The sequence below is a fragment of the Mustelus asterias genome, chromosome 4 (genome assembly GCF_964213995.1).
Source record: "Mustelus asterias chromosome 4, sMusAst1.hap1.1, whole genome shotgun sequence".
Classification (NCBI taxonomy): domain Eukaryota; kingdom Metazoa; phylum Chordata; class Chondrichthyes; order Carcharhiniformes; family Triakidae; genus Mustelus; species Mustelus asterias.
Genome location: NC_135804.1, coordinates 65,071,142 through 65,094,674, shown reverse-complemented (window position 1 = coordinate 65,094,674; position 23,533 = coordinate 65,071,142). Strand labels below are relative to the sequence as shown.

The 23,533-nt window shown below is 44.4% G+C and overlaps 1 protein-coding gene across 1 annotated transcript in view; it reads right to left on the bottom strand.

Moving 5' to 3' along the window:
• LOC144492763 (lysosomal protective protein-like) overlaps positions 1–23,533 on the bottom strand; it is a 46,692-nt gene that overhangs the window by 7,970 nt on the left and 15,189 nt on the right. The window contains exons 2-6 of the mRNA XM_078211169.1: positions 15,532–15,643; positions 12,930–13,067; positions 4,207–4,365; positions 2,701–2,792; positions 841–925 (exon numbers count right to left, since the gene is read on the bottom strand). Of these exons, the coding sequence (XP_078067295.1) occupies positions 841–925; positions 2,701–2,792; positions 4,207–4,365; positions 12,930–13,067; positions 15,532–15,643 (586 nt within the window). The remainder of the gene's footprint in view (positions 1–840; positions 926–2,700; positions 2,793–4,206; positions 4,366–12,929; positions 13,068–15,531; positions 15,644–23,533) is intronic.

The following is a 23,533-nucleotide window of genomic DNA, read 5'->3' as shown; positions in this document are numbered from 1 at the left end:
ATACCCCCAATTTGGAATGCACACGTAACTACCTCGCAATACCTCCTCAGGCAGTTTCCCCTTCCAGATGTCTTTCTTTATCACTCAGTACCTCACTCCAATTGGGATAGTCTGCACATGACAGAGGACGTAAGAAATGCTGAAAGGAATGAGAAATTGCACTCAAAACTGATTTCTACCCAATCAGGCAGCTGGAGGGAAGAATGAAAGCTCCACCAGACTGGAGACTGACCAACTCCTCAAAGGCCAGACATGTTTCAGATATTGACGAGCTCGAAGTTGGGTGGCTGATCTGATGGGAGTCAGTTTCGGCTGAGCAAATCAGGTTACAATTGTCCTTCTCTAGAAAACGGAGAAGTCTGAGGTTCACTCTAATCTCCTGAGTCAGAAGGCTGTGGGTTCAATGTCCCAGTTCACAGACATGAGCACATAGTCCAGGCTGTCACTCCAGGGCAGTACTGAGGGAGTGCAGCAATGCTGGAGGTGCTGTCTTTCAGGTGGCCTGCCTTCTCAGTTGGACACAACAGATCCTCAGGCGCAATTGAAAGAGCAGGGGAGTTATCCCAGTGTCCCAAGCAATCTTTTGCTTCAATCAGTATCATTGTAATGGATGATCTGGTCATTGTCACACTGCTGTTTGTGAGATTTCATTGTGCTTAAATTGGCTGTCTCATTTACAACAGTTACTAGATTTCAAAGAGTATTTCATTGATTGTAAAGGAATTTGGGATAGCCTGTGTTTGTGAAAGGCGCTTTATAAATGCAAGTCTTTCACATACAGCAGGCAGAGTCAGAGCGAGCAAGCAAGCTGGAGAGGATAAGTGAACAAGGAGAACCTACTGATTTTTGGCAGTTAGACTCGCTGTTGTTGAAGAAGTTGCAGGATCCATCTTTGCAGCAGTATCTGTTCAGTTTACTCCACAATCTTAAGGAATTAGGAAGAAAAAAAGATAGATGATGTCTGACCGAACCTTTGTGTGCTCAGGCTCAGATGCCCTCGAGACATTTCCTCTCCTTCCCATCCCAGCCCTCAGTCTCCTCACGTTGAGCCCAGTCTGCAGCTTCGATATGATGCCGCCATGATAACAGACCTAGCTCCAAAAGGGCAGGACTGGGCACCAAATGTTCTTGGACACCAGGTGTTCAGAAAAGGAAAAAGGAGATAGGGGAAAAAGTTGGGAAAACAAAATCAGAGCTCCCGCAATTATGAGAGTAAGATGAAGGAGAAAAAGCAGGCATATGACAGATCACAAGTGAGATTTAGCCTGAATACAGATAAGTTCAGATGGGAAGTGAAAAGGGAAATAAGAGAGGCAAGGAGAGTCTGAGAAGTCTGGCAGCTAACACAAGAAGGAATCCAAAAGTGTTCTAAACGCAGACAAATAGGAGGCAAATAACAAGAGGTAGGGCTGATCAGAAACCAAAAAAAAACTTACACATGATAGAGCATACAGCTGAGGTACTAAATGAGTACTTTGCACCTGTTTTGAAAAAGGAAGAAGATACTGCCAGTCTAGAAAGAGGAGTAACTGAGCTAAAATGTATAAAGAGGTATTAGAAAGAGGCTGTACTTGTTTGATAAGTCAGCTGATCCATATGGGATGCCTCCTAGGTTACTGATGGAAGTAAAGGTGGAAATTAGGGAGGCATTGACTATAATTTTCCAAATCCTCCTTTGATACAGGGGTGTCGATAGAGAACTGGAGAATTGCAAATGTTACACTCTTTGTTTTGAACAAGGATGAGAGAATAAGCCCAGCAATTGCAAGCATTCAATTTAACTTCAAGTGATGGGAAAGCTTTCAGAAACTATAATCCTGGACAAGATTAACAGTCACTTGGACAAATGTAGATTAAGGAAAGTCAGCAGGGATTAATTCAGGGCAAATCTTGTTCAATAAACTTGATTGACCTTTTAATGATGAGACAAAGGATTGATGAGGGTAATGTGGTTGAAGTGGAATACATCGATTTCCAAAAGTTGTTTGATTTAGCCCCTCACATTAGGCTTGCCAGCAAAATTGAATCACAGATTCATAGGCTGGTTACAGCACTGAAGGCCGTTCAGCCTGGTTTGTTATAGCTGGCCCTCTGCAGGAGCAATTCACTTAGTGCCATTCCCCACCTACTCCCTGTAGCACCGCACACTCTTCCTTTTCAAATAATAATCTAATTCCCTCTCGAAAGCCTCAATTGAATCTATTTCCAGGCAGTGCATTCCAACTCATAACCATTCAGTGAGAAAAAGATTGTCCTCATGTCACCATTGCTTCTTTTGCCAATTACCTTAAATGTATGCCTCTGTATTCTCCATTCTTCTACCAGTGAGACCTGTTCCTCTCTATCCACTTTTCCAAACCCCTCATAATTTTGAGCACCTCGATCAAATCTCTTCTCAACCTTCTCTTCTCCAACAAGGAAAAGCCCAACTTCTCCAGTGTATTCATGTCAATGAAATTCCTCATCCCTGGAACAATTCTCATGAATCTTTCTTACACACTCTCTAAAGTGTTTACATCCTTCCTAAAAAGTGTGGTATCCAGAACTGGCCTTCCTGCTTCAACAGGAACAGGTCATCCCACATTGAACAGGGTGGCTGACTTGGTGTGCCACATTTCAAGTGAGGATGATGTCCCTTTCAGCCCGACCTCACGCTGTGATTTAATATACCAGATTTGGAAATTCAGATAGAATACTCACGTGTCCCCGAAGAGTCCATGATAATATGCAAAATAGACAATTGACTGGTCGTTAAAATATGTACTGCTCAATCCGTTCCCGACTGCAAACCCCTGGAACACAGAATGTAACATCACTAAAAGAAGCTGAACTCCGCCCTCCTGCCGCCGCTCCCCCGCACCACCATGCCCTGATGACAGTGAATCCAGCTGGCATTCCCTCTACCGCTCTGACCAATGAGGCCAACTTTCGCTTGCAGGATACACACACCAATTACTTCCCTCATTCACAGCTGACACCAGGGACTGGCTGAGAGATCTGACAAGACCCAAAACACTGAGGAAATGCAGCCAACAACAATGGCTCAATGGGTATCATTCTCACCTCTAAAGCCAGGAGGTTTGAATCACACTTCAATGTCTGAAAGACATAAATTCAGCCTGACACTTCAATACAGTACTGAAAGTGCACTGCATTGTCAGAAGTGCTTTCTTTTTTAATGAGACATTAAACCAAATCCCCTCCTTGTCCCCTCAGGTGGACTTAAAAGATCCCAGGCACGATCTACACTATCCTCCCCATAGGGCAGCACAGTAGTTAACACTGCTGCCTCACAGCTCCAGGGACACAGGGTCAATTCCAGCCTGAGGTGACTGTATGGAATTTACATATTCTTGCCGTGTCTGCATGGGAAACCCATGCAGACATGCCAAAGATGTGTAAATTAGGTGGATTAACCATGGTAAATGAGCTGGGTTACAGGGATAAGGCGGGGATGGGTGTGGGCCTGAGTAAGATGCTCTTTTGGACAGTCAGTGCAAATTCGATGGGCCGAGTGACCTCCTTCTGCACTGTCTTCCCTATTGCCCTGACCAAATTTTATCCCACCAACCTTAGAAAAATAGATCATTGCTGGTTGTGTGAGCTGGCTGTGTCCAAATTAGCAGCCATGTTTCCTACATTACAACAATGACTATGCTTCAAATGTACTTCATTGGTTGAAAGAGTCTTTGGGATGTTGTGATAAAATGCTGTATTAAATAAAGACTCTACTCTCTCAGACTCTTTATTAGATGCTTCAATCCTATGCGTGGGGCGAGGCAGTGTTCCAGATTTGAATCGGGACAATCCATAGAATCCCAACAATGCAGAAGGAGGTCATTTGACCCATCGAGTCCGCACCAAACACAATCCCAACCAGCCCCTATCCCTGTTGCCCCACGTATTTACCCTGCTAGTCCCCCTGACACAAAGTGGCAATTTAGCACAGCCAATCAACCTGACCCACACATCTTTGGACTGTGGGAAGCAACCATAGCACCTGGAGAAAACCCACGCAGACACAGGGAGAATGTGCAAACTCCACACAGACAGTGACCCAAACCAGGAATCAAAGCCGGGTCCCTGGCGCTATGAGACAGCAGTGCTGACCACTGTGCCGCCCCCAAACAGTAACAGGTGGAGGGAGGACCATTGAGCCAAGAAGAGCCTAATCAGAGTGTCCAGAGCAGAAGGAAATGCAGATACCTTCAAGTTGATTTTGGCTGGCCCATTGGCGATTTTCATGCTCAGAGTCGGTACGTAGATTCCGCCATAACTTTCACCAGTTACATAGAAATCATTGTTTGTGAAGTTGGGAAACTTGCTGAAGAAATCTTGCAGGGCCAGGTAGTTGTTCTCTGCAACCTGTCAATGTAGGGAGCAGCAGGGGGGGGGGGGGGGGGCGGGGTGAAAATGAAATCAGCGTTAGTGCTGTGCTTCCTGTGGGGTGACAGACTCACAGACAACTTGACATTACTGAGCTCAGGATTGCTGGCTGCCCTGGGAGCTTTGAGATAGAACTTATTCATCTCCCAAGACAATCTGATTTCAGCTGTGGCTCACTGGGTAGTGTTATAAAGGGGAGGTTGATCCCCTCTCTGAGAGCTAACACCAAACCACTCAAAAGAGGAGTACCTTGCCTTATAATCTGTTAAAAAGTAAGAGAAATAGTGCAACCTGTTCTTCAGCAACTTTTACTCGCTAAATCAAAATAACTGCCCGAGACACTTTCTCTGTAAAATCAACAAGTAACACTTTATTTATCTTGCTATCTATCTAACTTATCTATCTAACAGTGAACAGATTAACTAAACTATTAACGAACCAAATAAAACACTATTCTAATAGAATGCTGTTTAGATAAATGCAATTCCAACTTATTAACCAAAAAAATATATTTTTTAGTCACTCTCAAAATTTCAACCAGGTTGGTTGTCTTCCAGAATCTTCTGTCTGGAATCTCTGGCTTCTTTTGGTACCTTTTCTATTCAGATGAGGCTTTGAGATAAAGCTGTGGCTGGGAGAGCAGTTGCTGGCTGTCTCTCTCAAGCTGAGAGCTGTCTCTTATACCCCTGATGACATACCAACATCCCCACAACAGGATTGGTTCTCAGGTTACCAAAACATCCATTTCAAATCTGAGAGGCTACTGTTATTCAAATGCCTAGTTTAAATTGCTTGATTAAAATTCAAAAACAGCGTGGTGTCTTGGCAACACTACTGTCTGGTCTCTTGATATAATGTTTCAGTCTGTGTACTGTATATGCACCTGCATCGTTTTTTCTAACACCACCTTTTTAAACAGACAATTTTACAAACACAATTTTAGCGAAACCTACCTGCCTTAAGAAAATGAACCATCATGATGAAAAGATGGCTTCATTTTTTTTCCAGCTTACAATAAAGCACCCGCAATGCCATTTTCATGACCCTCAACATGTACAATCTGTAAATTAAATGTTTGTAACACAAGCCTCCAATGAAATAGTCTGGCGTTCTTGTCCTTAAATCTTTCCAGAAATGTCAAAGGATTGTAATCGATATACATAATCGTCTCTGGTGCATTGTTTGTAATGTAAACATTAAAATGTTGCAAGGCCATTACGAAACTCAATAACTCCTTTTCATTATAGATTATTTTGTTTGGTGGATATTGAGTTTTTTTTGAAAAATAACCAATTGGCCTTTCAATTCCACATTCTTCCTCCTGTAACACCACAGCTTCAACACCTACATCGCTAGCGTCGAAGGTGACTTTAAAGGGTTTCAAAAAGTTTGGGGTTGCTAAAAGAGGTGCGGTGGTTAATACTGCTTTCAAATTCTCAAATGCCTTCTGGCAATGTTCTGTCCACCGAAATTTTGTGTCCTTTTTTAACAAATCCATAAACAGTGCCACCATGCTACTAAAGTTTGGTACAAATTTCCTGTAGAATCTGCTCAATCCCAAAAATCGTCACACTTCCTTCTTTGAAGATGGTCTTGGAAATTCCTCTATGGCCTTTGTCTTCACGTTTCTCGGTGTCATCCGTCCGTATCTGATGTTGTGTCCTAAGAATGTCACTTCCACCTTCACAAATTCTGTTTTTGCCAAGTTTATGACCAACTTTGCCTTCCGTAGTCTCTCGAAGAGCTCTGCCAAATTCTCCATGTGATCTTTCCATGAATGACTAAAGATCACTAAGTCATCTATGTTGACATCACAATTAGTCAAACCTGCGACAGCTCTGTTCATGAACTTTTGAAAAGGGTATTACTTTAAATTGATATAGCCCATTTGGGGTTATAAAAGCAGAAACTTCTTTTGCTCTTTCTGACAAAGGTACTGGCCAATAACCCTGAAGTAAGTCCAACTTTATGATGCAAGTAGCTGGTCCTACTATTTCCACACAATCTTTGGAATTGGAAATGAATCATATTTAGTCACAACGTTGACCTTCCAATAATCTATGCAGAATCATAGAGTACCATCAGGTTTGGGGACCAACATAATCAGTGAACTCCACTCGCTTTGACTTGGTTCTATGACGTAGTCTTGTAGCATCGCTTCCACTTCCTTCTGAACCTGCGCTGCTTTGAGAGGATTAAGCCGATAGGGGTTTTGTTTTATTCGAACAGTATTCCCTATGTTAACCTCATGTACTATATCGTTAGTCCTCCCCATTCTTAACTTCTTTTCAATCTGATAGGGACCACTAAACCTTGCATTAAAGGGATCTCCTACCACTGGTAATAGCACCAATACTTTACCCCAGAGGCAAACATACGAATTTTAGATTTCTTATCTGCTTCATTAAAGGCTGTGCCACCTTCAATTGTTGTCTAGCTAATACACCCACTCTGTTTAATCTTTCTCTCACCTCATACATAATCTAACGACGAGACCACGGACTTCAGACCTGCCAACTTTTCCTTAATCAATTTTAAAGGTCCTCTTATTTCACGTCTGAATATCAATTCAAATGGAGTAAACTGAGTCAATTCATTTGGAGCTCCTCTCATAGCAAGTAATATAAAGGATACCTTTATCCCAATCAGCTGGGTAATCCTGGCAATAAGCCCTCAACATGGTCTTTAGGATCTGATGCCACCTTTCCAATGCTCACTGGGATTCAGGATGGTATGCAGTCGATGTAAAGTGTGATGCTTAAACTATCCATGACCTCCATAAATAATTTGGCAGTAAAACTGGATCCTTGGTCTGACTGAATCTCCCTGGGTAATCCATAACTGAAAGAAAGCAAACAACTCCTCCACAATCTTTTTTGCCTTGATATTCCGTAAACGAATTGCCTCTGGAAACCTGGTGGACACATCCATTACAGTTAGCAAATACTGGTTTGCACTTTTGATTTTAGGGAGGGACCTACACAATCAATTATAACTCATGTAAAAGGTTCTTCAAATGTGGGAATTGGCAACAAAGGTGCTGGTTTTATCACTGCCTTTGGCTTTCCTACCATCTGACACGTGCGACAGGTACGGCAAAATTCAACCACATCTTTATGTAATACAGGCCAATAAAAATGCTTCTGTATCTTAGCCGGAGTCTTCCTCACTCCTAGATGACACCTACAGGTAATTAATCCGCAATACTTCCTGTCTGTATTCTGCTGGCAGCACAATCTGGTGAATTTCTGCCTATTTCGCATCTACACTAACCCGCCAAGGTCTCCATTTCCACCTTAAGATTTTATCCTCAAGGTAATAGCATTCTGGAATACGCTCCGATTTCTTTTCCATATAGGCTTTATGATGTAAATACTTTATCATCTCATCTTTCTGTTGTAACTCCATGAATCTTTGAGAACTAACCACCTCTGCCTGATCCTCTACCATCTCATTCAACAGAATGTCAGCTAACTGAACCTCAACTCCTTCATCTTTCTCTTTTGTTCTCCCTTCCTGTTTTAACTTATGGCTATGGGATCTTTTCACCACTCAGTCTGAAAACGTTTTAGGGTATTTTTCTTTTAACTCCTCAGTTCCCTGGGTTTTATTTTGGCTTTTCCACTACAATGGGCATCTCTCCCACCTGTGATCCAGCTATATCATTTCCAAGGATAAACTGTATTCCTGGAATAGCTAGTATTCCATCACTCCCACGTTCACTTCCCCAGTCTTGATTGGACTTTCCAACCTTATTTTACACAGGGGAACACTATTCTTCTCTCCATTTATTCCAAAGATTACCACTCTCTCGGACAATATTTCAGAAGGGGTGCAAATATTTTCATCTCTTACTATTAGAGACAGATTATCAATATTTTAACTTCTTTACCTACTCCCCCTTCTCTACCTGAGAAAGCCTTACCCACACAGGTGAGGTCTTTGAAAAGATCAAGCGTTATCATACTATCCAGCCCATGCCTAGGCTGTGCACTCTCATTCAGCTCCTCGACGTCTCTCGAGATTTCCTTCACCGTTTTAATTAATCTCACTTGTTGAGCATCTTTTAACACATCCTTTTTCTCAGTGCCTTTTTTAAGCCCCCAGCACTGCGCCCATGTGTCCCACCTTATTACTGAGTACACCTGCAGCTCCTTGAAGACTGTTTTAGGGATCTGGAGCTGGAACTGGATGAACTCAGGATTATTCGGGAGGCAGAGGCAGCTGTAGATAAAAGCTACAGGGAGGTAGTTACTCCTAGAAATGATGATACGTGGGTGACTGCTAGAAGGGGTAAGAAGCAGTTAGAGCAGCAATCCCCTGTGGCCGTTCCTCGATATAACAAGTATTCCATATTGGATGGCGTTGGGGGGGGGGGGGGGGGGGGGGAGGGGGGGAGGGGGGGGGGGAGGGGGAGGGGGGGAAGAAGGGGGGGAAGGGGGAGAAGGGGGAGGGGGGCTGGGGGGCTGGGGGGGGAGGGGGGCTGGGGGGCTGGGGGGCTGGGGGGGGGGAAGGGGAAGGGGGGCTGGGGGGGGGGAAGGGGAAGGGGGGCTGGGGGGGGGGAAGGGGAAGGGGGGCTGGGGGGGGAAGGGGAAGGGGGGCTGGGGGGTGGGGTGGTGGGGGGGACTTAACAGGGGTACGCCATGGGGTACAGGTCTCTGGCACAGAGTCTGTCCTTGTTGCTCAGAAGGGAAGGGGGGGGAGGAGTAGAACATTAGTTATTGGGGTCTCCATAGTTAGGGGGACAGATAGGAGATTCTGTGGGAACGAGAGGGACTCACGGCTGGTGTGTTGCCTCCCAGGCGCCGGGGTCCGTGATGTCTCGGATCGTGTTTTCGGGATCCTTAAGGGGGAGGGGGACCAGCCCAAGTCGTGGTTCACATAGGCACCCAAGACATAGGTAGGAAAAGGGATGGGGATGTAAGGCAGAAATTCAGGGAGTTAGGGTGGAAGCTGAGGGCTAGAACAAACAGAGTTGTTATCTCTGGTTTGTTACCCGAGCCACGTGATAGTGAGGAGAGGAATAGGGAGCGAGAGCAGTTGAACACGTGGCTACAGGGATGGTGCAGGAGGGAGGGATTCAGATACCTGGACAATTGGGGCTCATTCTGGGGTAGGTGGGACCTCTACAAACGGGATGGTCTACACCTGAACCAGAGGGGTACCAATATTCTGGGGGGGAAATTTGCTAATGCTCTTTGGGAGGGTTTAAACTAATTCAGCAGGGGGATGGGAACCTGAATTGTAGCTCCAGTGTACAGGAGGTTGAGAGTAGTGAGGTCATGGATAAGGTTTCAAGGTCGCAGGAGTGTACTGGCAGGCAGGAAGGTGGTTTGAAGTGTGTATGCTTCAACACCAGGAGCATCGGAATAAGGTGGGTGAACTTGCAGCATGGGTTGGTACCTGGGATTTCGATGTTGTGGCCATCTCGGAGACATGGATAGAGCAGGGACAGGAATGGTTGTTGCAGGTTCCGGGGTTTAGATGTTTCAGTAAGAGCAGGGAAGGTGGTAAAAGAGGGGGAGGTGTGGCAATGTTAGTCAAGGACAGTATTATGGTGGCAGAAAGGACGTTTGATGAGGACTCGTCTACTGAGGTAGTATGGGCTGAGGTTAGAAACAGGAAAGGAGAGGTCACCCTGTTGGGAGTTTTCTATAGGCCTCCGAAAAGTTCCAGAGATGTAGAGGAAAGGATTGCAAAGATGATTCTGGATAGGAGCGAAAGTAACAGGGTAGTTGTTATGGGGGACTTTAACTTTACAAATATTGACTGAAAAAGCTATAGTTCGAGTACTTTAGAGGGGTCAGTTTTTGTCCAATGTGTGGAGGGTTTCCTGACACAGTATGTAGATAGGCCAACAAGAAGCGAGGCCATGTTGGATTTGGTACTGGGTAATGAGCCAGACCAGGTGTTAGATTTGGAGGTAGGTGAGCACTTTGGTGATAGTGACCACAATTCGGTTACGTTTACTTTAGCGATGGAAAGGGATAGGTATATACCGCAGGGCAAGAGTTATAGCTGGGGGAAAGGAAATTATGATGCGATTAGGCGAGATTTAGGATGCATAGGTTGGGGAAGGAAACTGCAGGGGATGGGCACAATTGAAATGTGGAGCTTGTTCAAGGAACAGCTATTGCGTGTCCTTGATAAGTATTTACCTGTCAGGCGGGCAGGAAGTGGTCGAGCGAGGGGACCATGGTTTACTAAAGAAGTTGAATCTCTTGTGAAGAGGAAGGAGACTTATGTAAAGATGAGATGTGAAGGCTCAGTTAGGGCGCTTGAGAGTTACAAGTTAGCCAGGAAGGACCGAAAGAGAGAGTTAAGAAGAGCCAGGAGGGGACATGAGAAGTCTTTGGCAAGTAGGATCAAGGAAAACCCTAAAGCTTTCTATAGGTATGTCAGGAATAAAAGAATGACTAGGGTAAGATTAGGGCCAGTCAAGGACAGTAGTGGGAAGTTGTGCATGGAGTCCGAAGAGATAGGAGAGGAGCTAAATGAATATTTTTCGTCGGTATTCACACAGGAAAAAGACAATGTTGTCGAGGAGAATACTGAGATACAGGCTATTAGACTAAACAGGATTGAGGTTAATAAGGAGGAGGTGTTAGCAACTCTGGAAAGTATGAAAATAGATAAATCCCCTGGGCCGGATGGGATTTATCCTAGGATTCTCTGGGAGGCAAGGGAGGAGATTGCAGAGCCTTTGGCTTTGATCTTTATGTCGTCATTGTCTACAGGAATAGTGCCAGAAGACTGGAGGATAGCAAATGTTGTCCCCTTGGTCAAGAAGGGGAGTAGAGACAACCCTGGTAATTATAGACCAGTGAGCCTTACTTCTGTTGTGGGCAAAGTTTTGGAAAGGATTATAAGAGACAGGATTTATAATCATCTAGAAAGGAATAATTTGATTAGGGATAGTCAACACGGTTTTGTGAAGGGTAGGTCGTGCCTCACAAACCTTATTGAGTTCTTTGAGAAGGTGACCAAAGAGGTGGATGAGGGTAAAGCAGTTGATGTGGTGTATATGGATTTCAGTAAAGCGTTTGATAAGGTTCCCCATGGTAAGCTATTGCAGAAAATACGGACGCATGGGATTGAGCGGTTTGGATCAGGAATTGGCTAGCTGTAAGAGGACAGAGGGTAGTGGTTGATAGGAAATGTTCATCCTGGCGTTCAGTTACTAGTGGTGTACTGCAAGGATCTGTTTTGGGGCCACTGCTGTTTGTCATTTTTATAAATGACCTGGATGAGGGCGTAGAAGGATGGATTAGTAAATTTGCGGATGACACTAAAGTTGGTGGAGTTGTGGACAGTGCAGAAGTTGTTGCAGGTTACAGAGGGACATAGATAAGCTGCAGAGCTGGGCTGAGAGGTGGCAAATGGAGTTTAATGCGGAAAAGTGTGAGGTGATTCACTTTGGAAGGAGTAACAGGATTACAGAATACTGGGCTAATGGTAAGATACTTGGTAGTGTGGATGAGCAGAGAGATCTCGATGTCCATGTGCATAGATCCCTGAAAGTTGGCACTCAGGTTGATAGGGTTGTTAAGATGGCATACAGTGTGTTAGCTTTTATTGGTAGAGGGATTGAATTTCGGAGCCAGGCGGTCATGTTGCAGCTGTACAAAACGCTGGTGCGGCTGCACTTGGACTATTGCGTACAGTTCTGGTCACCGCATTATAGGAAGGATGTGGAAGCATTGGAAAGGGTGCAGAGGAGATTTACCAGGATGTTGCCTAGTATGGTGGGAAGGTCCTATGAGGAAAGGCCGAGGGACTTGAGGTTGTTTTTGTTAGAGAGAAGAAGGTTAAGAGGTGACTTAATAGAGGCATACAAGATGATCAGAGGATTAGATAGGGTGGATAGTGAGAGCCTTTTTCCTCGGATGGTGATAGCTAGCACGAGGGGACATAGCTTTAAATTGAGGGGTGATAGATATAGGTCAGATGTCAGAGAGTAGCAAGGGCGTGGAATGCCCTGCCTGCAGCAATAGTGGACTTGCCAACATTAAGGGCATTTAAATGGTCATTGGATAAACATATGGATGATATTGGAATCGTGTAGGTTAGATGGGCTTTAGATTGGTTTCACTGGTTGGCGCAATATCAAGGGCCGAAGGGCCTGTACTGTGCTGTCATGTTCTATGTTTTAAAGTGCTTTGGGACATCCAGAAGTTGTGAAAGGCACTATAGAAATATCAGGTGCTTTTTCTTTGACCCAATAATCAAATTGCTCTTGGCTGCAGAATATAACAAGTGAAATCCTAGCAATCTGATGTCTTGGAGTTGTTCAGATTACAGAGAGGCTTCTGACACTATTACCAAACAGAGTACAAAGTAGGAAAGGTATCGAATATAAGTCAGACATTGGGGGAGGATTGAAAATTGATGAAACAAGAGAAAGCAAAAGTGTTTTCGTGAATGAAGCTGAATCAGAGTGGAAAAGGGTCATGATGGATTGCCACAGGGATCACCAGCCCCACCCCGCAAACTGCTCTCACTATCTGGGATGTCTGTACAGGGGCAGCAAACTGAGCCAATACCTCATCATCATTGGTGGCGTAGTTTTGATCATCAGAATAGGAGAAGCCAACCCCAGCCGGGGATTCCAGGTATAGAACATTGGCCACCTTGTTCCAGCTGTACTTGTTGATGTAGAGTGTGCTGCCATCATCATTCACCTGGAAGCAAATACACTGAAGTTAACTGGATGTGACCTATCAAGCTGAATCTGCATTAACCAAGCCCCTTAGAGGGGCACTGTAAAAAAAAAAGAGCAAAACTTTCAAAGGAAATTGGAATTAAAATATGGTTTTGAGGGCTGATGATGCACTCCAACCGCAGTGGTGCCCACTGGTCGTGAAAGGCCTCAAGCAGTGGACAACGCACGCTCCCTCTGCAGAGACACCCGGGCACGAATGCAGCCGCAATAAAGCAGCAGTCAGGCCAAACGATCCCCTCAGCAGCCCTCTGTCTGAACCTGTTGATGGCCACCTTGGCCAGGCCCAGCAGCAGGCTTACAAGAAAGCGCATGACCCTGCCCAGACTCATCTAACAAAAAATTAGTTTGTGAACACAACTCTTCACGCACCTGAAGAAGGAGCGACACTCTGAAAGCTTGTACTACCAAATAAACCTGTTGGACTTTAACTTGGTGTTGAGAGACTTCTTACTGTGCTTACCCATGGGGAGGTAGTAAATTGGATTAGACACTGGCTCAATGGAAGAAGCCAGAGAGTGGTTGTGGAGGATTGCTTCTCCGAGTGGAGGCCTGTGACTAGTGGTGTGCCGCAGGGATCGGTGTTGGGTCCATTGTTGTTTGTCATCTATATCAATGATCTGGATGATAATGTGGTAAATTGGATCAGCAAGTTTGCTGATGATACAAAGATTGGAGGTGTAGTGGACAGTGAGGAAGGTTTTCAAAGCTTGCAGAGGGATTTGGACCAGCTAGAAAAATGGGCTGAAAAATGGCAAATGGAATTTAACGCAGACAAGTGTGAGATATTGCACTTTGGAAGGACAAACCAAAGAAGAATGTACAGGGTAAATGGTAGGACTCTGAAGAGTGCAGTTGAACAGAGGGATCTGGGAATACAGGTACAGAATTCCCTAAAAGTGACGTCACAGGTGGATAGGATTGTAAAAAGTGCCTTTGGTACATTGGTCTTTATAAATCGGAGTATCGAGTATAAAAGTTGGAGTGTTATGGTAAGGTTATATAAGTAAGAAGTCTCACAACACCAGGTTAAAGTCCAACAGGTTTATTTGGTAGCAAATACCATAAGCTTTCGGAAAGCTCCGGAAGCTCCGAAAGCTTATGGTATTTGCTACCAAATAAACCTGTTGGACTTTAACCTGGTGTTGTGAGACTTCTTACTGTGCTTACCCCAGTCCAACGCCGGCATCTCCACATCAAGGTTATATAAGGCATTGGTGAGGCCGAATTTAGAGTATTGTGAACAGTTTTGGTCACCTAGTTACAGGAAGGATGTAAATAAGGTTGAAAGAGTGCAGAGAAGGTTCACAAGGATGTTGCCGGGACTTGAGAAGATGAGTTACAGAGAGAGATTGAATAGGTTGGGACTTTATTCCCTGGAGCGTAGAAGAATGAGGGGAGATTTGATAGAGGTGTACAAGATTTTGATGGGTATAGAGAGAGTGAATGCAAGCAGGCTTTTTCCACTGAGGCTAGGGGAGAAAAAAACCAGAGGGCATGGGTTAAGGGTGAAAGGAGAAAAGTTTAAAGGGAATATTAGGGGGGGCTTCTTCATGCAGAGAGTGGTGGGAGTGTGGAATGAGCTGCCGGATAAAGTGGTAAATGCGGGGTCACTTTTAACATTTAAGAAAAAACTTGGACGGGTTCATGGATGAGAGGGGTGTGGAGGGATATGGTCCAAGTGCAGGTCAGTGGGACTAGGCAAAAAATGGTTCGGCACAGACAAGAAAGGCCAAAAGGCCTGTTTCTGAGCTGTAATTTTCTATGGTTCTACCCCAGCCCAATGCCGGCATCTCCACAACAAAATATTAGGAGCATGGAGCTGAAGTGCAGCCTAAACCTAAGGAGCAGCCCCTTCAGATAATTGGAAGAGGGGATGCACCCTGCACAATATATACACATGGAACATAGATTCTTCAAGGCTGCATGAAAGACAGGTGGCCTGGGGGTCCGTGAACTCCCTTAACCTTTTCCTGCATGGAACAAGTGTCTCTTCATATACTTTATACTATTTACGAAAAATTGTTGTTGTTTCTCTTCCCACACCTAGTGGTGTGCAAAGCAGACTTTTATCTATTTTCGCAACTAGCATTTCTTAAAGCAGGTCGCTAGTCAGTCAGTAGAGGCTGATAGCTTGAGGGAGCGTCACTGCATCAAGTATGGCTGACCAGGACCTCTCCTGCTTTTACACCCACTCACTCCATCCTGAATCCACATTCTGCGATTGGGAAGGGGAAACAAGGGCCTAGGTTTTCCGATCTTCAAGCACTATATTGTGCTGGTAGGTGGGCATTGGGTCAGGACAGAATCAGGAACCTTGGCTGTTCCCTTCCCAACAGGTCAGAAGAGAATTAGAAACAACACTGCTATCCTGACTGAGGTTATCCAACAGTAAATCCTCACCTTTCAGTAAGGCAAGTACTTACATGCAAAGGTCCATTTTCAGAGAGGAATCCATCTAAGGAACTGCACCCAGGTCCACCATTCAGCCACAGGATTACAGGATCTTTCAGTGGGTTTAGCTGAGATGTCACAAACCTGCAGAAGACAAAACAAGTTGGAATCAATGCCTGTGACTGAAGACCTTGCGAGAGCATGGAGGGGTGAGGAACAATTTTAGAAGGAGAGTCATCCACCAGGACCACGTCTCTCCCTCCTCATCTGAAGGCATTGGCTGGAATTTTAATATCCCGCCCACTGCAGGAATCGGAGTGGGTGAGGGGCGGACAACGGAAAGGTCCGTTGACCTCGAGTAGGATTTTACGTTTTCAGGATGTGCGAGGCTGTAAAATCCTGCCCATTGTATCCGTGATATCCAGGTCAACATTCGCACACAATTTCTAGCAAGAGTGCTCTGATCAAGGCCTTTAATACATTAGTAGGATTTAATAGTTTCTCTGTGGTGAGGTAAATCCAGAACAAGGGGTTTCATCCCAAAGCTAGAGTTAGATGCTTCAGGAATTAACCAATATTTCTTCAAATCTGAAACACTCCCCTTAAACAAATGCCATGGATGCCAGGTGACAATTTAGAGCTTTCAGGACTAGGATCTTGATAGTTACCATTCTGAAATCAACAGTTGCCCTTGGAGCTAAGAGGAGACCTCAGGATTTGTGCAGCAAAGCCCCAACATCCTGGATAATTAGGTATTAAAATTGTCCAAAATGTTTTGAGATTGTACAATAGTAATCCTCCTTTAGAGTAACCACTTGGCACTTCAAACCACCACTGGAAAAAGCTTGCATCCAAGTCACTAACTTAAGTGAAATTTTGAATCTACCATCACAGAAATATTTCTTCTTCCTGAGTTCTCTGTTGCTGTCTCTATATTAGTTGAAATACTTCCTACATGTTATGAAGGCCACAGGGGATCATCAATAGATCTCCCCATGTGCTTCATGGAGTATGAACTGCCTTATTGAGAGAGTTAGCAGAGGGTTTTTAATCCAGACTATTGTTGTAGGTCCTGAGGTGAAGATTACCATACTGTAAGCTGCAGCCCTTTCCTTTGGTGTACAATAAAGGGTGTTGGTGACGGGAAACTGGCATTTAGCTGAATTATTATATTGGCAACGAGGAGAAATTTTCTTTTCGTTCTCCCTCTAGACAACCTCCATAAGTCAAGAATCTTCTCTGGTAAGAAAAGACAATTATGCCTCTTCTCAGGAAACTAGGGTCCTGTGACAGTAGGGGAAAACCGGGTCCAAAACAAAGCGCATGTGTTACTTCTCCTGTGCTAACAATATTGAAGGAGACAAAAACAAAAAAACGTGTTATTATTAATGGAATTGTATTATTACAACTAAAGTTGCCCCAATTGTGGTAGAATTACTAGTGAATGACCATCTCTTGAAGATGGAGGTGGCCACAAGAGCTGCAGTCCCTGTATCGGAGAAAAGACCTATAAGCACCTCCAATCAGGCATCCAGATCCTGAGATTGGAAGATATGAATGCCAGCTTTGCCACCTACACGGGGGGACCTTTACAAATAAAAGGCACCACAATGGCTCCAGTTACTTATAAACAATCAGCTCATCTCACACTCATTGTTGTACAGGGGCACAGACCAAGCCTTATTTGGAAAAATTGGCTCCAACGGATCTGACTGAACTGGTTGGTGATCTTCAGGCTAGAAGAAGGGTCTAGTACAAAGTCTGATACCCTGGAGCTTTTCTAGAGGGCCTGGTAAAAATAAAAGGAGCTAAAAACCAAGATCTACAGTGACACCAACACTACGGCTAGGTATTTCAGAGCAAGAACAGTCCCTTACTCCATGCTGGAAAAGATGGAAACTAAACTAGGGGCCTTGAAAGTGCAGATATAATAAGACCTGTGCAATTTGCAAAATGGGCCTGCCCATAGTCCCTGTACTTAAATCTTTGTGGGGACCATAAACTAACAGTCAAACAGGTCTCCAAACTTGATAGGTAGCCCATGCCTCAGATCAAAGATTTGTAGGCTAATTTAACAGGCAGCAAGACATTCTCCAAGTTGGACATGAGCCAAGCCTATCTTCAGCTTGAATTGGACAAGTCCTCCTGAAAATATTTAATCAACACACACAAGGGACTCTGAGTATGCCCATTTGTCCTTTGGGGTGTCGTCAATGCATGCCATCTTCCGAAGAGTTACGGAGAACATCCTTCAAGGGCTACCCAAGGTAGCAGTATACTTAGATGACGTCTTGGTCACGGGGGTTTCAGACAGGAACACCTGGCCAATGCAGAAGAAGTCTTGCAAAGATTTTCCAGCGTGGGAGTTTACTTGAGTGAGAAATGTGTTTTCCAAGCAGCCAAAGTAACCTATTTAGGTAGATGGCACTGGGGTTATATCCAATAGAGAATAAGGCAAAGGCCAACAAGGAAGCACCAACTCCAAGGAACACCACGGAGTTAAAATCCTTTCTTGGATTAGTCAATTATTATAGGAAATTTATCCTGGATTTTGCTTCCATGCTTACAGAAATACCAGAGTTGATCCTGGGAAACACCACAGGCAGGGGCTTTTTCTGAACTTAAACATCAGTTACTGTCATCTCACTTACTGGCCCATTTCAACCCCAAGAAATAACTTATATTAACTTGTGATGTGATGCTGTCACATCGCTGGAAATATGGGACGGAAAAGCCGATTGTGTTGCCTCCAGGACCCTTTCAGATGCAGAGCGAAGGTATTCCCAAATTGAAAAGGAAGGGTTGGCAGTTGCATTTGATGTGAAGAAGTTCATCAATAAGTCTACAGCAGATTTGTTTTCATAGTTACCGACCATAAGCCCTTATTGGGCCTCTTCAAAGAGGGCAAGGCAATTCCCCCCATCGTCTCCATTTGGATGTAACGCTGGGCCTTGTTATTGGCGGCCTATGAATATCTTCTGGGACACCGCCCTGGAACACAGATTGCTAATGCACCGAGTCGCTTCCTGTTGCCCACAAGCCTGGCTTCTTTACCAGCATTGGAAGAGGTTGTGATGACTCTGGAAATTTGGTGACCTTCCCAGTGTCAGCAAGCCGGATTGAAGTCTGGATCTAAAAAGATCCAACTTTATCCAAAATTAGACACAGGATCCTACAAGGTGGATTCCAAGGATGACACTTTGAAGAATTGAAATCCTACCTCACTCAGAAAGCTGAACTTAGTGTTGAGGATGGTATGATCTTTGACAGTCCCAAGTAATTGTTCCATCCCCAGGACAACATCCAATATTAATGGAACTACACAATGGACACCCAGGAGTATCAAAAATGAAGATGCTGGCCAGGAGTTATGTCTGGTAGCCCGTCTTGATTCCGACATCATAAACTTGGTGAAGCGATGTGACCTATGCCAGGAAAATCAATAACATTCAGCCTCCCTACACCCATGGGAGTGGTCTGGCAGGCCACGGGTGCATGTGCACGTGGACTTTGCAGGCTCCTTTATGGGTTCCATGTTTTTAATTATGGTGGACACACACTCCCTAGTGGTTGGAAGTGCACCACATGGGCTCCACAACTTCTCAGGCTACGATCAAGAACTTACAACAAAGCTTCTGTATACATGGAATACCAGAAGTCCTGGTTTTCGATAACGACACAGCCTTAACTAGTGGTGATTTCTAGAATTTTGTGCTCTCGATGATATCCAACATATCAGAACTGCACCTTATCACCCAATGTCAAATGGATTGGCAGAATGTGCTATTCAAAATGGCATGAAGAAACAACCAGTGGCATCCATGGAGGCCAAACTGGCATGTTTTTGTTCCATTACAGGACCTCACTGCACACCACAACAGATGTTGCTCAAGTGGAGCTGTTAATGGGATGACAGCGTCATACCAGATTGATAAAAGCAAATTACTGCGGATGCTGGAATCTGAAACCAAAAGAGAAAATGCTGGAAAATCTCAGCAGGTCTGGCAGCATCTGTAAGGAGAGAAAAGAGCTAACGTTGAATCCAGATGACCCTTTGTCAAAGCTTGTCCTTAGAAATGCTGCAAGAAGTCTCACATCACCAGGTTAAAGTCCCACAGGTTTATATGGTAGCAAAATCCACTAGCTTTCGGAGCGCTGCTCCTTCGTCAGGTAAGTGGGAGTTCCACTTCCTCATCTCGTATTCTGGTTAATCCTGACATGTCCTGCACTGGGGCTCCATCTCTCCCTTATGTTAATTATTTACACACAGTAAGAATTTTAACAACATCAGGTTAAAGTCCAACAGGTTTATTTGGTAGCAAATACCATTAGCTTTCGGAGTGCTGCTCCTTCGTCAGATGGAGTGGAAATCTGCTCTCAAACAGGGCACAGAGACACAAAATCAAGTTACAGAATACTGATTAGTATGCGAATCCCTACAGCCAACCAGATCTTAAAGATACAGACAATGTGAGTGGAGGGAGCATTAAGCACAGGTTAAAGAGATGTGTATTGTCTCCAGACAGGACAGCCAGCAAGTCCAGGAGGCAAACTGTGGGGGTTACTGATAATGTGACAATTATTTACACAGACAAGAGAGTAACTTATCTCAGATCTGTGGAGCAAGAAATAGAGTTAACGTTTCAAGTTGAATATGACTCTTCAGAAGAAGTTATATTTGACTTGAAACAGTAACTCTGTTTCTCTCTCTCATAGATATAGTTTGGTCACAAGAACAGAAAAGCCAGAATTACTTTTTAAAAAGACATGAAACTTGTAAATGTTGAAATTCGGAGAGACTTGGATGAACCCACACAAATAACACAACATGTTAGCGTGTAGCAAACAATTAAGCAAGCAAATGGCATATTCACAGAAACACAAGTTACAGGACAGAGGAGGTCATTCAGCCCGTCATGCATGGCTGGCTTCCTGAAGGAGCTATTTACCTAGTGCCATTCCTCCACCCCCACCTCTTAACCCTGTACATTCTTCATTTTCTGATATCAGATTCCCTCTTGAATGCCTTGATCGAATCTGCTGCAACCCTGCTCTCAGGCAGGGCATTCCCCATCCTAACCACTTGCAGTGTGGTAGTTTCTCCTCATGTCACTTTTGCCAATTACTTTAAATCTGTGCCATCTCGTTCTCAATCCTTTCACAAGTGGGAACAGTTCCTCGCAATCTACTCTGTCCAGTTCCCACTTAATTTTGAATTCCTTCATCAAATCTGGCTTTTATTGCAAGGGGATTGGAGTACAAGAGTAAGAAGTCTTGCTACAATTCTACATGGCTTTAATGAGAACACACCTTGAATACTGCGTGCAATTTTAAGGAAGATATACTTGAATTAGAAGCAGTACAGCAAAGGTTCATTAGGTTTGTCCCCGAGATGACATGGTTGTCCTATGATGAGAGGCTGAGTAAATTGAGTCCATATTCTCTGGAGTTTAGAAGAACGAGAGGTAACCTTGCTGAAACAGTCAAGATTCTGAAGAGGCTTAACAGGGTAGATACTGAGAGGCTGTTTCCCCTAGCTGAGGAATCTCTAACACAGAGGTGCAGTTTCAAGATTAGGGATAGCAGATGTAATACTGAGAAGAAAAAATTTCTTCACTTAAAGGGTTGTGAATCTTTGAAATTCTAAACCCCAGCAGGTTGTGGATGAGCCATCATCAAGCATAGTTAGGATGAAATAGACAGATTTTTGGTCTCTCGGGAAATCAAGGGATATGGAGTGGGGGCTGGAAAATAGAGTTGAAGTCCAAGGTCAGTCATGTCGTATTGAATGGTGGAGCAGGCTCAATGGGCCGTATGGTCTACAACTGCTTCTATTTCTTATGGTATGTTCATACTGTTGCAACTTGGACGAACTGCTGACTAGTCACACCATTGGCAGACACTTGCAAAAATAGTTTACATAACATTCACTATCATTTGACCATAGTCACAATGACTTTAAAAGCAGGTCAAGTTGTTCTTATGACCCACCACGGTGTAGTACTTAGACTGCACATGATCAGTAACTACAAGCCTGACACAAACATTGAATTCCAACAGTCCAATCTACATCCAGTTAAATGCAAGTACGAGGTTACCATGTTTCACCTGGAGAGACACAGGGGGCTCACTCCCCAACCCTGCTATCACTGGCTCTTTTTGGCTGCAGTATCCACATCAACAATGACAGCAATTCATCAAGGTTACTTCAAAAGCATCTCCCTCCCCTGGAACCTCTACTTCTGAGAGGAAGAGCAGCAGCAGAGTTATACATCACCTCCAAGTCCCCATCCACATCACACCATCCTGACATGGACCCTATGGATGCGATTGTCTCTTCATTGTCCCTGGGTCAAGATCCTGGAATACTCTCCCTCCACACACCATGGACTGCAGTGGATGCAGGAGGTGGTAGTCACCCACTATTGTTTAAAGGAAATCAGGGATGAACAATGCATGTTGTCGGTCTTGCTGGCAACACCCACATCCTGAGAGCAAGACCACGATTTGAAAATCTGGATGCTTTTGTTTCCTGTGGAAATCGGCTTTGAACCTACAGCAATGCTGACACTAGTCTATTGGCATCAATGAACATATTCTTAATCTGACACCTCAAATTATTCCCACTGTAGCCTCAGCCTCACTCCTGCAAGATTCTCTCCAAACACAAGTTTGAAAAGATAGAACTGAACTTCAGAATCCACAGTGGACAGTCACACACACCAATATTACCCACTTGGAAACCTTGTTACTGTGCTGCACAGGAGGCTCCAGAGAAACCATGGGGAGATGGGGACAAACAGTGTCTGAGACTTTGTGGGTAAAGGGACTGACCCCAGGGAGCTGCAGGAGTTTATCAAGATGTGGAGATGCCGGCGTTGGACTGGGGTAAGCACAGTAAGAAGTCTCACAACACCAGGTTAAAGTCCAACAGGTTTATTTGGTAGCAAATACCATAAGCTTTCGGAGCGCTGCCCCTTCGTCAGATGGAGTGAAAATCTGTTCTCCAACAGTGCACAGAGACACAACATCAAGTTACAGAATCCTATTGTTTTCCTGGTGATTGTTGCTCGACAATCACCAGGCAAGACTGTTCTCTTCCTGTGGGGGAGCACTTCAGCAGTCACGGGCATTCAGCCTTGGATCTTCAGGTAAGCGTTCTCCAAGGCGGCCTTCACGACACACGACAGCGCAGAATCGCTGAGCAGAAACTGATAGCCAAGTTCCGCACACATGAGGACGGCCTAAACCGGGATGTTGGATTTATGTCACATTATCAGTAACCCCCACAGCTTGCCTCCTGATCTTGCAGAATCTTACTAGCTGTTCTGTCTGGAGACAATACACATCTCTTTAACCTGTGTTTAATGTTCCCTCCACCCACTTTATCTTTAAGACCTGGCTGGCTGTAGAGATTTGCATTCTAATTAGTATTCTGTAACTTGATGTTGTGTCTCTGTGCACTGTTGGAGAACAGATTTTCACTCCATCTGACGAAGGGGCAGCGCTCCGAAAGCTTATGGTATTTGCTACCAAATAAACCTGTTGGACTTTAACCTGGTGTTGTGAGACTTCTTACGGGGTTTATCAAGCCAGAGAAGAAGTGGAGAAGGAACAATTCAGAAACATAAGTCTTGATGACAAAGCTACACAAGGCAACTATTGTAATGAGGCAGGGAAAAGTGGGACACGGGCTCCATTTGCTGCACAGTCAAATTCCTAATCTAAAACAAAAACAACGGAAGGCATTGATGGCCTTCTCTCTTACACACATTGGATAGGCCTGTTTCTGTTCTCCATCCTTTTGATCATTAGAGGATGAATTAACATCCACAACTTCCTCCAAGTTCCTCCCCCCTTATTGCAGAATGAGAAAGAGAGAGAAAACTAAATACAAAATGTCAGAGAATGAGGAAGAATGAGAAACAGAGTAAGGGAGAGAGCAAGAATGAGTAAGGGAGTGTGTATGAAGTTAAGCGAGTGAGCACGAGAGAAATATTTATTGCAGGGAAAGGATTCAGAGCAGCTGAAAAG